General features: G+C 42.4%; 1 protein-coding gene across 1 annotated transcript; it reads left to right on the forward strand.

The window, feature by feature from the left end:
- The first annotated feature begins 129 nt into the window (after window positions 1-129).
- On the forward strand, window positions 130-15,254 carry LOC105384960 (U4/U6 small nuclear ribonucleoprotein Prp4). Its single transcript, XM_048629812.1, has 13 exons — window positions 130-507; window positions 1,291-1,400; window positions 1,577-1,671; window positions 2,789-2,947; window positions 7,740-7,845; window positions 8,346-8,416; window positions 9,542-9,671; window positions 11,604-11,743; window positions 12,617-12,747; window positions 12,935-13,019; window positions 13,701-13,912; window positions 14,485-14,606; window positions 15,094-15,254. Exons 1-13 carry the CDS (start codon window positions 342-344, stop codon window positions 15,184-15,186), a joined length of 1,620 nt encoding a protein of 539 aa, XP_048485769.1. The 5' UTR covers window positions 130-341; the 3' UTR covers window positions 15,187-15,254.
- Window positions 15,255-15,479: the final 225 nt, after the last annotated feature.

Consider the following 15,479-nt stretch of genomic DNA (forward strand, 5'->3'; position numbering starts at 1 on the left):
AGGAGCGTAAAACAAACAAACTGAGAACACTCAGCATATTAAACCGATGTCGCCCCATCATTTATAATCCTTATTCTGAGGTTTACTTATAATCTGTGGAAGTGCCGTAATTGCTGTCACTGTCAAATTGGCATTCTTCTACTCTGTGTGTATACGCTGTGGATATTGGTATTTTTGTTTACGAACGTAAAATTATTAATTTCAATGAAATATAATCGTGCAGTGAAACCATAATTCACACCTGCAAAATTCCATCCTTCTTTCTATTCCCCTTGATACCTACAAACAATTATATTTTTATTAATCGCTTGTTAATCGGCACATAACCTCAAACATCTCCAATGTCTGATGACGATGATGTCGTATTTGTGAAGAAGACGAAGCAGGTGCACTATGGGTCTCTCGAGGAGCAAGAGAAGGCTCGGCTGGCGGCGCTGGCGGCCGCGGCCCGGGACGGCGTCGAGGACACCGGCGGGAAAGACCTTGGGGATATTCAGGTGTCGTCAGGTTAGTTGTTGTAAATAAACAACGCTCATATTGTTATAAGGTTGAAAACTCCCCTTGTATGGATTAAATGTAGTAGCAAATTTGTGTGAAAGATGTGTTAGATGTCTGGAACCAAAGCAAAAGTAGGTAATAACCTAAAAAAATATGTTCATAAGTTTTAAAGAAATTAGTAAACCATCCAAGGACACCTGCAGCGACGCGCCTCTGTCCACACCAGGGGTACTGAGCATTCATAGCTCAACTTAGTCTTGACATTAATTTGATTCTAAAACATCCTTACTTCCTTACTATCCTTATCCTTACTAATATTATAAATGCGAAAGTAACTGTGTCTGTCTGTCTGTCTGTCTGTTACGCTTTCACTCCAAAACTACTGAACGGATTTGAATGAAATTTGGTATACATATGGTCTAGACCCTGGGAAAGAACATAGGCTACTTTTTATCCCGGAATTCCCACGGGAAAACTTTTTAAGGCGAAGCGAAGCGCGCGGGAACAGCTAGTACTTTTATAAAAATCTGACAGAGAGCACACAAGGAAAGTTCGCAGTTACAATAATGACTGAACACGGTCAGAAGAGATCATAGTATATGTGTGGAACTTCTTGAGTGTTAGTATCTCATGTTCCTTATTATTTGTCTGGCATTCCCTGAGGAGTCAGTGACTGAGACTGATCTGTCTGGGCAACGGTTTCACCACTGTGACATAACCTAGTCTAAGTCTAGCACATAATTTATCTTTTTGAAGTAATATCACAATAAACTGGTCTTGCTCCTATTGCAGAGTACATGGACCTTGAGGATGAGATGTCCAAGGATAAAAAGGCTCTCTTGGAGGAGTTTGAGCGCAGACGCAAGGCGCGGCAGCTGAATGTGTCCACTGATGATGATGAGGTAACATATTTTTTTCAAAGGCTTCTTCGATTGGGTAGAAGTATTCCAGAATCTCAAAGAATGCAGTCTAATAAAGACTATTAATACACAGTACAGGAACTTCACCCCCTACCAGAATTGAATAGAATAATTGTTTGATAACAATTTAATTTGTGTGTTTTCCTCAATGTGTCCAGGTGCGGAGGAGTCTGCGTCAGCTTGGAGAGCCCGTGTGCCTGTTCGGAGAGGGCCCTGCGGAGAGACGTGTCAGGCTTCGTGACCTGCTCAGCTAGTAAGTCTAACTCATTATTATCATCATTATTAGAGAATGCTGTTAGCATTAAGTTCGCCTATTTATTTATTTATTTATTTTATTTTAGGAAAACTTACAGCACAATTTGAAAGTATAACAATAGAATGAGCAGTAAAAGGCCATTTACAAGTTTCCACTGATAGAAATAACTTAATAATATTTATGCTAATACAAAGTAGCAAACTAAAGTAGGTACATTAACATATTATCTACGCCTTATCAAACGTTCTAAACTGTGTATATGTAAAGCTACAAAGATGTTTAATAACAATTACACTGTGGAATATATAATACATTAACTCTTAGACATCAAAAAAGGTACAACTTAGAATATTTCTCGCCTTATTAATGCTTGTATTAAATATATCAATGTCCAAATTAATCGATACGTGGTTAAAGTTGTTGCAAGCACGCCATAGATACGAATTCTGTCGGTAATTGGTAGACACCGTGATGTTACTAAAAATCGGATTGAAGCGACGGGAACGATTCGGAACATAAAATTTTAATTTTCCCAATAATTGAGGACAATCAATTTGGCTGGTGGCAATTCTTAGGAGGAATAATAAATCACAAATTTCACGCCTGTTTATTAATGGTATAATGTGAAACTGGCGGCAACCTTCCTTATAGTTTTGTAAGGGATACCTAACACATATTTATTATTGTGCAATAATCATTTTTGAGATATCTATCTATCATGGCGAGCTAATTTTCCGCATTTAGCCTCTAAGGTGGGCCATTATGAATGAAATACCTATGGGGTGACTAGCTATTAAGTCACCCAAGCTCACGCCAGTAAAAGACCTGGGTTACTTAACTTCCCGGAGAGACCCCAGAGATCCAAGGGAATCCGAAATGTTATGTTATTGCAAACTTAGTCTGACTCTATGTAATGTCTGCTATAAGGTTATAACTACAGTATAATATAATTATGTAGATGCACTAATAATATGCACCTCAATTCCATAAATTATATTCAAATTGTCTTTTCCATAAGGCCGCCATTTTGCACTATTTTATTTATAAGTTGTATTTTGTAATATTTTCCATAATTGTGCAAAATAAAGAGTATTCTATGATATTTTCCTTACAGCCTTGGTGAAGACGCGATCCACAAGAAGCTCGAAGAGGAGGAGGCTCGCATCGAGCGCGAGCGGGACCGCGAGGGCACGTGGTACCACGAGGGGCCGCCGGCGCTGCGGGCCGCGCGCAGAGCCATCGCGCGGTACTCGCTGCCCAGAGCCAAGGAGCGGTGAGCGAATGAATCGATGTATTATTCGAATGAAAAGATGAATTATTTGAATGAAAAGATGAATTATTTAAATGAAAACATGAATTATTCGAATGAAAAGATCAATTATTCGAATGAATCGATGAATTTTTCGAATGAATCGACAAATTAAGTAACCGAATGAATCGATGAATTATTCGAATGAATCGATGAATTATTCGATTGATCGGTGGATAATTCGTATGAATCGGTGGATTATTCGAATGAATCGATTAATTATTCGAATTCATTATTCGAATAAATCTTAGTAACTCGGTCTGCTAGTTCCGGGTTCAGTCCCCGGGGCGCCGCTAGCCACACTCGCAGCCGCGCGGGGGGGGGGGGGGGTGCGAGGGCACGTGGTACCACGAGGGGCCGCCGGCGCTGCGGGCCGCGCGCCGGGCCATCGCGCGGTACTCTCTACCGCGTGCCAAGGAGCGGTGAGTGAATTAGGCGAATAAATCGATGAATTAGTAGAATGAATCGATAAATTATTTAATTGAATCGATTAATTATTCAAATGTATCGATTATTAATTCGAAAGAATCTATAACTAATATAAATGAATTGTTGATGAATTCAAATGTATCGATTATTAATTCGAATGAATCGATTATTGTTCGAATCGATGAATTATTCGAACGAATGAATGGATGAATTACCAGAATGAAAGTTAGTTCCTCGATCTGCTAGTCCCGGGTTCAGTCCCCGGGGCGCCGCTAGCGACACCTGCAGCCGCGCGAATTATTCGAATGAATCGATATATTATTCGAATGAATCGGTAGATTATTCGAATGAAAAGATGAATTATTCGAATGATTCGGTAGATTATTCGATGGATCGGTGGATTATTCGAATGAATCGATGAATTAGTAGAATGAATCGGTGGTTTATTCGAATGAATCGATTAATTATTTGAATGAATCGATTAATAATTCAAATGAATCGATGATTTTTAGAATGAAAGAATCGATGAATTATTCGAATGAATCGATTAATTAATAAATCCATGATTATTCTAACGAATGAATCGATAAATTACTCGAATGAATCGATGAATCGAATGAACGTTAGTAACTCGGTCCGCTAGTCCCGGGTTCAGTCCCGGACAGCCACACGGCGACACTCGCAGCCGCTCGGGGGGGAGGGGGCCGCGGGGGCACGTGGTACCACGAGGGGCCGCCGGCGCTGCGGGCCGCGCGCCGGGCCATCGCGCGGTACTCGCTACCCAGAGCAAAAGAGCGGTGAGAATACTAGAGTGAATCGGTGGATTAGTAGAATGAATCGATGAATTAAACGAATGAATGTATCGCTGAATTACCCGAAAGAATGTTAGTTACTCGGTTTGCTAGTCCCGGGTTCAGTCCCCAGGGAGGCACACAGTGACACTCGTACCGCGCGGGGGGGAGGGGGGCCGCGGGGGCACGTGGTACCACGAGGGGCCGCCGGCGCTGCGGGCCGCGCGCAGGGCCAAAGAGCGGTGAGGATGTCACGTCATGCGAGTCGATTAATTTAGTGGCGCTTACTACTGCCATAGGAAGATACTGTCTGCAAAAGGCCAAGAAGGGGCCCGTGAATGACATTAATAGTATAAGATGAATTAATATTGCGGAAGAAGATGAATTAATGAAATGCATCGTGTAACAGTGATCGCTTAGTAGCTTTAAAAATTGTGCATGATAGCCGTTCTATTCTGATTTTTTCTGTGTACATGCCATTTGATAATAATAAAAGTGACAGCTTAATACAATTTAGCCAATGTCTAAGTGAAATTATTGCAATAGTGGATAATGAAAGTGTAGAATCAGTAGTTATTTTGGGTGACTTTAACGCACACCCCGGTGAACGCTTCTCAACAGAGCTACTGAATACATGCGCCGAACAGTCGTGGTGTTGTGTTGACCGTGAGCTCCTCCCGGGTGATACGCATACGTTTGTCTGCCAGGCCAGCGGCTCCAGGCGGTGGTTGGACCACTGTGTGGTGACTACCGCGGCTAGAAACCTATTCGTAAGCGCGTCGGTACTATATGATGTTTACCTGTCCGATCACTATCCTATTATTTTTGAATGTGATATTAATATTATTAAACCTAAGTTGTATTCGACATCCTATTCATGTTGTGATAAAGTGCGATGGGGTGAGAGAGACAAAAAACAAATAACAGAATATTATGAATTTTGCCATTCCAATTTAAGCCTTATAAACTTTCCCACCGAATGCTCTGAATGTGCATATAAAATGTGTAGTAATACTGATCATTGTTTAATTATAGATGATATTTATAACAAATTAATTTCTACTTTGCAAGAGGGTGCACAGTGTTCATATGTGGGTCCCAAAAAATTTGTTAAAGGTCAGAAAAATAAATATATAACGGGTTGGAATAAATATGTCCATAGCGCTCACAAAGAGGCTCGTCAATTTTATAAATTGTGGTTATTGCATGGTAAACCTAACTGTGGTTATATATATGATAAAATGTATGAATCGAGAAAGTGTTTTAAAGCAAAGATAAAGTATTGTATTAATAATGAAAACCAAATTAAGATGGATATTATAGCTAAAAGTCACACAGAAAAGCAATTTGGCCAATTTTGGAAGTTGACAAATAAAAATAACGTGCAGCCAGGACTACCGGTGAGCGTTGGCGGGTTCAGTGAGCCTAAGGATGTGGCTGATTTGTTCCAACAGCACTTTAGAGTTAAATCAACCCTGTCACTGTCAGAGGAGCAGACGGTGGTCGATGCTGAGCCCATCGCCGAGGGAATACCTACCCTGGTGACAGCCAAGGAAATTTCTTGCGTCATTAGAGGTATGGTGAGGGGAAAATCGCCAGGGCATGATGGCCTTAGCATCGAACACCTGAAGTTTGCAGGGCAACACTTGCCGAGAGTTCTCGCGTTGTTGTTTAACCTGTGTATTTCACATAGTTACTTACCACAGGACTTAATGCACACTGTCGTGGTACCCATTATTAAGAATAAGACTGGGAATGTCTCTGACGTGTCCAATTACAGGCCGATATCGCTAGCTACCGTTGTGGCTAAGGTGCTGGACAGTCTGCTTGATAAACAATTGGCCAAACACCTTGAGCTTCATGATGCCCAATTTGGGTTCAGGTCCGGTCTATCGACGGAAAGTGCCATATTGTGTCTGAAGCAGGCTGTCCAGTACTAAACTGCTAGAAAAAAACCTGTGTTGGCCTGTTTTTTGGACTTGTCAAAGGCATTCGACCTAGTGTCATACAATGTACTATGGCGGAAGTTACGTGAAGACACGACACTACCGCCAGAAATAGGGTCCATATTTAAGTTCTGGTATGGGAACCAGACCAACAGCGTTCGGTGGGCGGGGGCGGACTCGAGCGTGTACAGGCTGGAGTGCGGGGTGCGGCAGGGGGGGCTGAGCTCGCCGCGCCTTTTCAACCTGTACATGAACAGGCTGATCGCTGAGCTCGGCAGCACCAGAGTCGGATGCCATATTGACGGGGTTTGTGTCAACAACATAAGCTATGCTGATGACATGGTGCTGCTGAGCCCATCGATCGGTGCTCTCAGGAAGCTCCTGACAGTGTGCGAGTCATATGCGGAGGCCCATGGGCTCAAGTATAATGCCAAGAAGAGTGAGTACTTGGTTTTTAAGTCGGGAACAAAGACTTACTCTACTGTTCCCAAAGTCTCACTCTGTGGCACTCCTCTGGTTAGAGTTAATAAATTTAAATACTTGGGCCACTGGGTCACCGATGACTTAAAAGATAATGAGGATATTGAGAGAGAACGCAATTCGCTGGCTGTCCGCTGTAACATGCTGGCCCGAAGGTTTGCAAGGTGTACGAAACCAGTCAAAATTACGCTCTTTAGAGCATACTGTCAGTCATTTTACACCTGCAGCCTTTGGACCAGCTACACGCAGCGGGCATACAGTGACCTGCGCGTCCAATATAATAACGCATTCAGGATTTTGTTGGGGTTGCCGTGGAGATGCAGTGCGTCACAAATGTTTGCTGAGGCGCACACGGATGATTTTCACGCGATCATGAGGAAACGGTGCGCCTCGATGATGTCTCGCCTCCGCGGCACCACCAACACCATCCTGCGTGTGTTCGCAGACCGGTGGGACTCCTCAATGCTGCGTCTTTGGGTGCAGCGTCACATCCGCTCTGCATAGAATGTTTTTTGTTTTAATTAATTTAATTTTATTTATATTTACTATACTAACACTAGACTAAGAAAAATTGTTACTAATACGCTATGGACCTAAATGTCTGAAAATAAAAATGTTTATTATTTATTATTATTATCATGAAATGAACCGTCACTGTTGTCTTGCTGAAGAATGATAAAGCAGCGATTATTTAATAAATGAATCGGGTGATTTTTTAAATAATTGTACAGTATCTGACCCCCCTCGAAGCATTGTTACTCTGAGAGGGAGGGTCAGGTTTCTCTGCACCTGACCGTACGTGTTTTCTCCACTTTAACACGAACAACGGTATAGGGCGTTAGTAGAGCTAATTAGCGCCGCCAGTTGAAAAAAATATATACATATAAAAGTTAGTTGACAAGTGTTTAAAGGCATTTTTAGGGTTCCATCCATACCTCAAGAGGAAAAAAATATCCCCTTACAGGATCACTTTGTTGTCCATCCGTATGTCTGTCTGTCACCACTCACCACCCTTTTTCTCAGAAACGGGTAAAGGTAAAGGTGATTGGTCCAAAAATTGCCATACTACCGTCCGACTAATTCCTATTTTAACATGACCTCTCGTTGCAGGCTCAAGAAGGCTCGCGAGGAGCTGCAGCAGCCGGGCAGCGCGCGCGCCGCGGCACGGCAGGAGGCGCAGAGGCGCGCCGCAGCCATGGGCATCTACTGCAGTCAGGTGAGCTAGCTGTATTGTAATAAAGAGATGTTCTAGTTTAAATACTAAATGCGCGCGCGCACCGCAGCCATGTCCAATGGCTATTGTAGCCAGAGTAGTAGTGTTGTTATACAGAGGTGTTTTGTTAAAAGGCTAGGAGGGCTATAAAAGATCTATCTAGTTTACTAAATTATTAGATGCGTTACAGCGCGCGCGCCGCCGCCATGGGCATCTACTGCAGTCAGGTGACGTAGTTGTGACAGCTAGCGGTGTTGTGATGATGAGGTGCTTAGTGGTGGTGGGTTACGGTATTGCACGGGCGCCGCCGCCAGACAGGAGGCGCAGAGACGTGCCGCCGCCATGGGCATCTACTGCAGTCAGGTAAGCTGTGAAGCTAGCCGTTTTGTGATAGAGAGGTGTTTTGTACAATGGCTAGGCGGATTGCAAAATGGCTAGGCGGATTACAAAATGCCTAAGTGAGTTATACTGACATGATTACTTATGATCCGGTATTCTTTCAGATCGGCGACACTCGTCCTATAAGTTTCTGCAGATTCAGTGACGACAGCAAAATGCTCATCACATCCAGCTGGTAAGTTCCGTTAACTTTTTGGGTTTGGGCACTGAGGGCCTATCATAGGCTAACGTGTAAATTCGATACTATACAAACATATAGTTCAGTTCAGTTCAGTTTTCAGTTTCTTTATTGTCATAAATTACATGTAGGTTGCTTAGATGTACTATCGAACAAAAAAGTGAGTTGCCACTTTTAAAACAAATCCTTTGCAATCCCAAATTTGCCTTTGCATGTATTTTTAACCAACCCCATTATTTTAAATTTCTCCCTTTGTATTATTTATTGCTTTCGGACTTTCGCACCTTTACGACAATGCTATGTTGTTTTGTGTTTACACATGGTGGCAATAGATACAGTAACTTATGGTCAACTTGTACCCCATTGGTCAAGAGCGAGTCATTGATGGCTGATGCCTGCAAAGGAAAATGATCCTTAAGGGGGTCCACACTTTTTTGTTCGATAGTATGTACAAAACAGTGTAAATTAGTTTCAATGTAATTTTACCGCTTAGGGTGTAGCACAATATATTATTTATATTAAATATTTTGAAAAAAAAAATAAGTTTGTAAATAAGTACCTACATTAAATTTTTAGTACCATAATTTAACTAATTAACTATTCATTTACAATTACATTATCCAGTTGTCTGAAAAGGTCAGACAAAAGACAAACACTGAATAAATATTTAAGCTTAAAATATAGCTGTAAGCTATTGCGACATAATTTCATAGATGCATTTACATTTTAATTATAATATATATTATGTTAAATAATAATTTGTATTTTAATACAATTTACATTACATCATTCATACAATAAAATCAATAAAAAAAAAGATATATAATTAATAATTAACTATATTATAAATCCTGATAATGTATCTTTGTATGTATATAGAAAGAAATAGCGCCAACGTAGTCACTTTTGGAACTAACAAATTTCACCTTACATTTGGCAGTGACAGTTAACGATACGCAGCGTCAACGGAGGTTCGAAAATCTTGTAATCGCTGCACTGATTTCTGTTTCATATTTCATCATCATCATCTCTTTAATTTAAGTCTATGAACAAATCTCTGTCATGGTTTTATTTTAGTTTTTTTAGGGAGCTCTCTTACACCATGTATCTAACACCCCTCAGGTCAGGCCTCGTCAAGGTGTGGTCGGTGCCCGAGTGCCGGCAGCTGCACACGCTGCGCGCGCACACGTGCAACGTGAGCGCCGCCGTGTTCCGCCCCGGCGTGCAGGCGCCAGCGCACTTTAGTGATAAGGTTAGTAGTTATACGTAAGCCATTAAGCCCTAATTTCAGCCAGGTTCCAGCTATTTTCTGTATACAGCCTTACTCAAACGTGCAAACTCACTCTGGACTGGTTTTATAGTTACTTGCATGGGTAGATAATCCGTATCGAAGAGTACAACGCTCTATAGCGAAGCACCACAGCCGGTGTCCCACAAGGTGGCATGTTGTCTCCTCTTCTCTTTGCCATATACATATATATAATATATACGGTACAGTGAAGGGCTAGTGAAGGTGTGGTCGGTGCCCGAGTGCCGGCAGCTGCACACGCTGCGCGCGCACACGTGCAACGTGAGCGCCGCCGTGTTCCGGCCCGGCGTGCAGGCGCCAGCGCACTTTAATGAAAAGGTAGGTCGAAATCTAAAGCTAGGTAGCTATATTGGTCACAGCACCAAAAGGAGGGTTACATTAGTAAGATTGTATCAAGTTTAGTGTAACAAAGATTACTGAAATAGTTAGTTAGATATATCCATAACGCAGATAGCCTTAAATACAGCCAGTTTCCAGCTTTCTTTCTGTAGACGGACATGCTCATTACTGAAAAGTGCGAACTCACTCTGGACTGGTTTCATAGTTATTTGCACGCTGTAGGCTTGTATGGTGTAGTATTACAGCCGGTGTCCCACAAGGTGGCATGTTGGATCCTCTTCTCTTTGCTATATACATATATAGTATATACGGTATAGTGAAGGCCTGGTGAAGGTGTGGTCGGTGCCCGAGTGCCGGCAGCTGCACACGCTGCGCGCGCACACGTGCAACGTGAGCGCCGCCGTGTTCCGCCCCGGCGTGCAGGCGCTACAGCACTTTAGTGATAAGGTTAGTTTAGTTATACGTCATCCATTAGTCATTACAAACGTTTGAACTAGTGCTGGACTAGTTTCATAGTTACTTGCACGACAGCGAATCCGCATCGAAGAATCCTACTCTGTATGGTGTAGTAATACAGCTGGTGTCCCACAAGGTGGCATGTTGTCACCTCTTCTGTTTGTTATATTCATATATCCTAACTAATATTATAAATGCGAAAGTAACTGTGTCTGTCTGTCTGTTACTCTTTCATGCCAAAACTACTGAACGGATTTAAATGAAATTTGGTATACATCTAGACCCTGGGAAAGAACATAGGCTACTTTTTATTCCGGAATTCCCACGGGAAAAACTTTTTAAGGCGAAGCGAAGCGCGCGAGAACAGCTAGTAGTATATAAGCAAAGCCTGGTACAGTGAAGGGCTAGTGAAGGTGTGGTCGGTGCACGAGTGCCGGCAGCTGCACACGCTGCGCGCGCACACGTGCAACGTGAGCGCCGCCGTGTTCCGCCCCGGCGTGAGGGCGCCACAACACTTTAGTGATAAGGTCAGTAATTATATAGGTCACAGCACCAAAAGGAGGGTTCCCTTAGTCATAATGTATCAAGCGTAACACAGATTACTAAAATAGTTAGTTATATGCATAATGCAGAACAGGAGTGCAGGCGCCATAGCACTTCAGTAATTAGGTCAGTAGTTATACGTAAGCCATGAAGCCGTAAATACAGAAATAAAGAAGGATACTTTCGCTTTAAGCGCTTACTATGGATATTTTCCCGGCGCTTGTCAGCGCTGGTTCAGTTAAGTATAGAAAAGTAAGCCCTTATAAGTTTCCAGTTTTCTATATGTATACAGCCTTACAATGAGTAAGGAAACTAATACTCAAACGTGCGAACTTACTCTGGCTGGACTGGTTTCATAGTTACTTGCACGGGCAGTGCGTCCGCATCGAAGAGTCCTATTCCGTAACAAACGTCCGAACTTACGATAGAAACTGGAAATTTTGTACTGAGTGATGTATGTGTTACTAAAAAACTAGTTAGTAATCTGTGTGGTCGATGCCGTGTTACATTTGTATAATTTTTCTCTTCTAATTCCAGCTTAAAGAAGACCCAGCAGATGGCGCCACAGCCCCACAAGATGGCGGCGCCATGGAGGTGGAGATGGACAGCTCCGCGCGCGAGTGCGCCATGGCGTCCTGCGCGTACGACGGCTCCGTGCATCTGTGGAACTTCGCCAGGTCAGATATCCTAACTAATATTATAAATGCGAAAGTAACTGTGTCTGTCTGTCTGTCTGTTACTCTTTCACGCCAAAACTACTGAACGGATTTGAATGAAATTTGGTATACATACGCTCTAGGCCCTGGGAAAGAACATAGGCTACTTTTTATCCCGGAATTCCCACGGGAAAACTTTTTAAGGCGAAGCGAAGCGCGCAGTAACAGCTATCTAATATTATTTATTTATTTATTTGATACTTTATTGGACAAATATGAGATAAAGGTGTACAAAAGGTGGACTTAATGCTAAAAGCATTTTCTACCAGCCAACCTACAGGAGGTACAAGTAAAAAAGTAGAAAGGTGCAAAAAAAGATAAGTAAATGAAAGAAGGAAATATTAGTCTCATGTTTACTATAAACTAACAAACAATCTGTAAAAAAACTGTATAGGTTTATGATGATTATGGGGTTATAGGATTATGCGGTGCTGATGATTTCTTTAGAAAGACAACTCTGACATTTGGGCTTAGTTATTTTGTATGTTAATGTCTATCCCAGAAACCTACCCTACATTATACTGTGAGTGGTATTTTTTCCACTTTTAATCCAGTAGCTATGCCCTCGAGCTTCGATTCGCCTGAAAAGGCTTTCTCGTTATAATACCTGGATAAAAGGAAGCCTATAAATCGAGGGTGCCTGCTCCCTGTATACCGAATTTCACCAAAAGTACCTTCGCTATTTTCCAGTGAAATACAAACCAACATACTCACATATGTACGGTTTATTTGCAATTAAAGCTTACTTTAGTTCATCCTTCATTTGGTCAATGTAGTTGATCGACTGTCCAGTATGTTGTAATTACTAATAAAGTCCACTTTTTATTTCTGCAGTGACCAGCCCATGGCCTCCCTCGCCGGCCACAGCCCGCATCGCGTGGCGCGCGTCGAGTTCCACCCGTCGGGCCGCTTCTTAGCCACCACCGTGTTCGACCACTCGTGGCGCCTGTGGGACCTGGAGTCTGGTGAGCACACACACACTCTCTCTCACACACACACACACACACACACACACACACACACACACACACACACACACACACACACACACACACACAGACATCACTCGCTTATCGAATACAGTCAAAAATATTCGTAATTCGCACAATGTTATAAGAAATACTAACCAAAGTTTATGTACTTTTGTAACAGGTAAAGAAGTTCTCCATCAAGAGGGTCACACAAAGCCCGTGTACTGCGTCGCGTTCCAAGTGGACGGATCTCTGGCTATCACCGGGTAAATTACTATTCGCTAACATATATCGAAATATAATATAATATATAATAAGTGGGGACATCTCACACACGACCATCCTACTCCAAGCTAGGCAGATCCTGTGTTATGGGTATCGGACAGCTGATATATCTACACAAATACATACTTATTATAAATATCAATACCCAAGACCCGAGTACAAATATCTGTCCTTAAACAAATATCTGCCTCAGCCGGGAATCGAACCCGGGACCTTTGGCATAGCAGTCAGGGTCACTAACCACTAAACCATTCGGTCGTCAACCTTCGGCATAGCTGTCAGGATAAATGTCGATGGTCTTGCCATATATCAATATGTCATCTAAATAATGCTACTGCTTTTTTTCTAACTAAAGTTGTAGATCCTACGGGCTAAGAGACACTCCCTGGTGTATCGGTATTCGCTAGCCGATGGGCATACGATTAAATTTGTACTGACCATCCAGAGACACTTACTAGGTAGGGTGTTTAAATTACACCGAAATTGGTATTTGCTAATATCCCGACTCTAATTCCAACGTTGTTAAATAGACCGATACAACGGTCCATCTATTTTATTTGCATCGTCCATTGTTATTACGCTTTAGTGTTTGTAAGTACATTATATAGAATAAAAGCATGTTTTTCTTTCATTAATCAAAAATTGTTAACACCAATCCGCAGGAGCATGGACGCGTTCGGGCGAGTCTGGGACCTGCGCACGGGGCGCTGCGTGATGCTCCTCGCGGGGCACGGGGGCGCAGTTCTGGGGGCGGCGGGGGCGCCGGGGGGCTCCCTGGTAGCCACCGCCGCCGCCGACCACACGGCGCGCGTGTGGGACCTGCGCGCGCGCCGCTGCGTCTACACGCTGCCGGCGCACACTAGCACTGTCACAGGTAGGGTGTAAACGTGAAACTTACATAAGTAATAGATACCTATTGGTTGTGTAACTTACCATATAAATGCGAGTCTTTGTCTTCCGCTACACTAAACTGCAGTTTGGGAGTATTTATGTAATCTTATGTGTTATACTTATACTCTAATCAATAAACGTTTTAAAAAAAAACGTGAAGCTGCGTTTCCAATAGATAAACAGTTCACTAGATTCTAGGCACACCAATTTGAGTAAGGAGCAAAGTGAGCGTTGAAATTAGGAACGCTTAGCTAACTAAAACGATACGGCACCATCGCTAAATTAGTCGGTTTCTAGATATGGATGCAGCATAAACAGGAATAGTCATCATTGACATGAAGTGCCAAGGGAAGCCCATAGGGACTGATCTGGGGTGTGTTACCATGGTGAAATGATTAGCCAGTCAGAATAGCGTTAGTCCCTCAATGTCCAGGGTGCACATTATAAAGAACAGTTTATACAAAATTCAAGGCTTCTTTAATGCACATTGTCCCACGCGACTAAACTTCTTATACTTACTGTTTCCATACTTACACACTTCACCCCCATCCGCAGACATCCGCTACCAGCGCAGCCACGGGCACTTCCTGCTGACGGCGTCGTACGACCAGAGCGCCAAGCTGTGGTCCAGCCCGGCCCACCACCCGCTCCGGACGCTCTCCGGACATGATAATAAGGTAGGTTTTTGATTGACTTCATGGGCCTTACCACAAAAACTTACAGTATTTAATAGATGTTTAGCGTTGTCAAATTTCGTTTTAAACACTTTTGTCAAACAGTGTTTTAAGTTTATTGGGGTAATACAGCATGTGTTTAACGCCCGACGGAAAAAGAGGGGTATTTTAAGTATAACGTTTCTGTGTATCTGTCTGTATAAGGTAGTGGCTGCCAAACGGCTGAACCGATTTTCGAATTTTAGGATGATATTCAATGTGTTTTAGTATTTTTTTATCAAAAACATAATCGGTTCAGACGTTCAAAAGTTATTCAACTTTTAGCATTGATTTTTTGGGGATTTGAACGTTGGTTAGGTTATTGTATTTTTTGGTCTCACTCTCTAAAAGGTTAACCAAGCCAATTTTGCAATAACCTATAGATTTTTGTTTTTGTAAGTACTTATAATTATATATTTTTTGGCTCTAAATATATTTCTTTCAATTCCAGGTGATGAGTGCAGACATATCGTTCGACAACAAGTACATAGCGACCAGCTCGTACGACCGCACGTTCAAGCTGTGGGCGCCCGACCTAGCGTAGTGACGAGTGTGATGTGTGAGTCGTGGATTTGCATTTCATTTTTACAATAAACACGTTTGAATGTTTTATGCAGTATTGTTATTGACGATGTCGTCTGACCACCTGTCCATCGCTTCAGTAGCAGTCTTTATATTCAATACAACTCCTAAGCATGATGTACTACTTTTAAATCTATCTGAAAATTCATTTACCTATTTAAAAACAAAAACTGCATCAACATCCGTTGTGTATTAGTTTAAAAATCTAAGCATTCATACATACAGGCAGACGCAAGAAGCGACTTTGTTGTGAAA

Source organism: Plutella xylostella, chromosome 24, assembly GCF_932276165.1.
Source record: "Plutella xylostella chromosome 24, ilPluXylo3.1, whole genome shotgun sequence".
NCBI lineage: Eukaryota > Metazoa > Arthropoda > Insecta > Lepidoptera > Plutellidae > Plutella > Plutella xylostella.

Coding starts and splice junctions, on each gene's coding strand:
- LOC105384960 (XM_048629812.1), top strand. CDS start 342: ATGTCTGATGACGATGATGTCGTATTTGTGAAGAAGACGAAGCAGGTG. Junction 2,948..7,739: donor CTGCCCAGAGCCAAGGAGCG/GTGAGCGAATGA, acceptor CTCTCGTTGCAG/GCTCAAGAAGGCTCGCGAGG. Junction 13,020..13,700: donor GGATCTCTGGCTATCACCGG/GTAAATTACTAT, acceptor ACCAATCCGCAG/GAGCATGGACGCGTTCGGGC.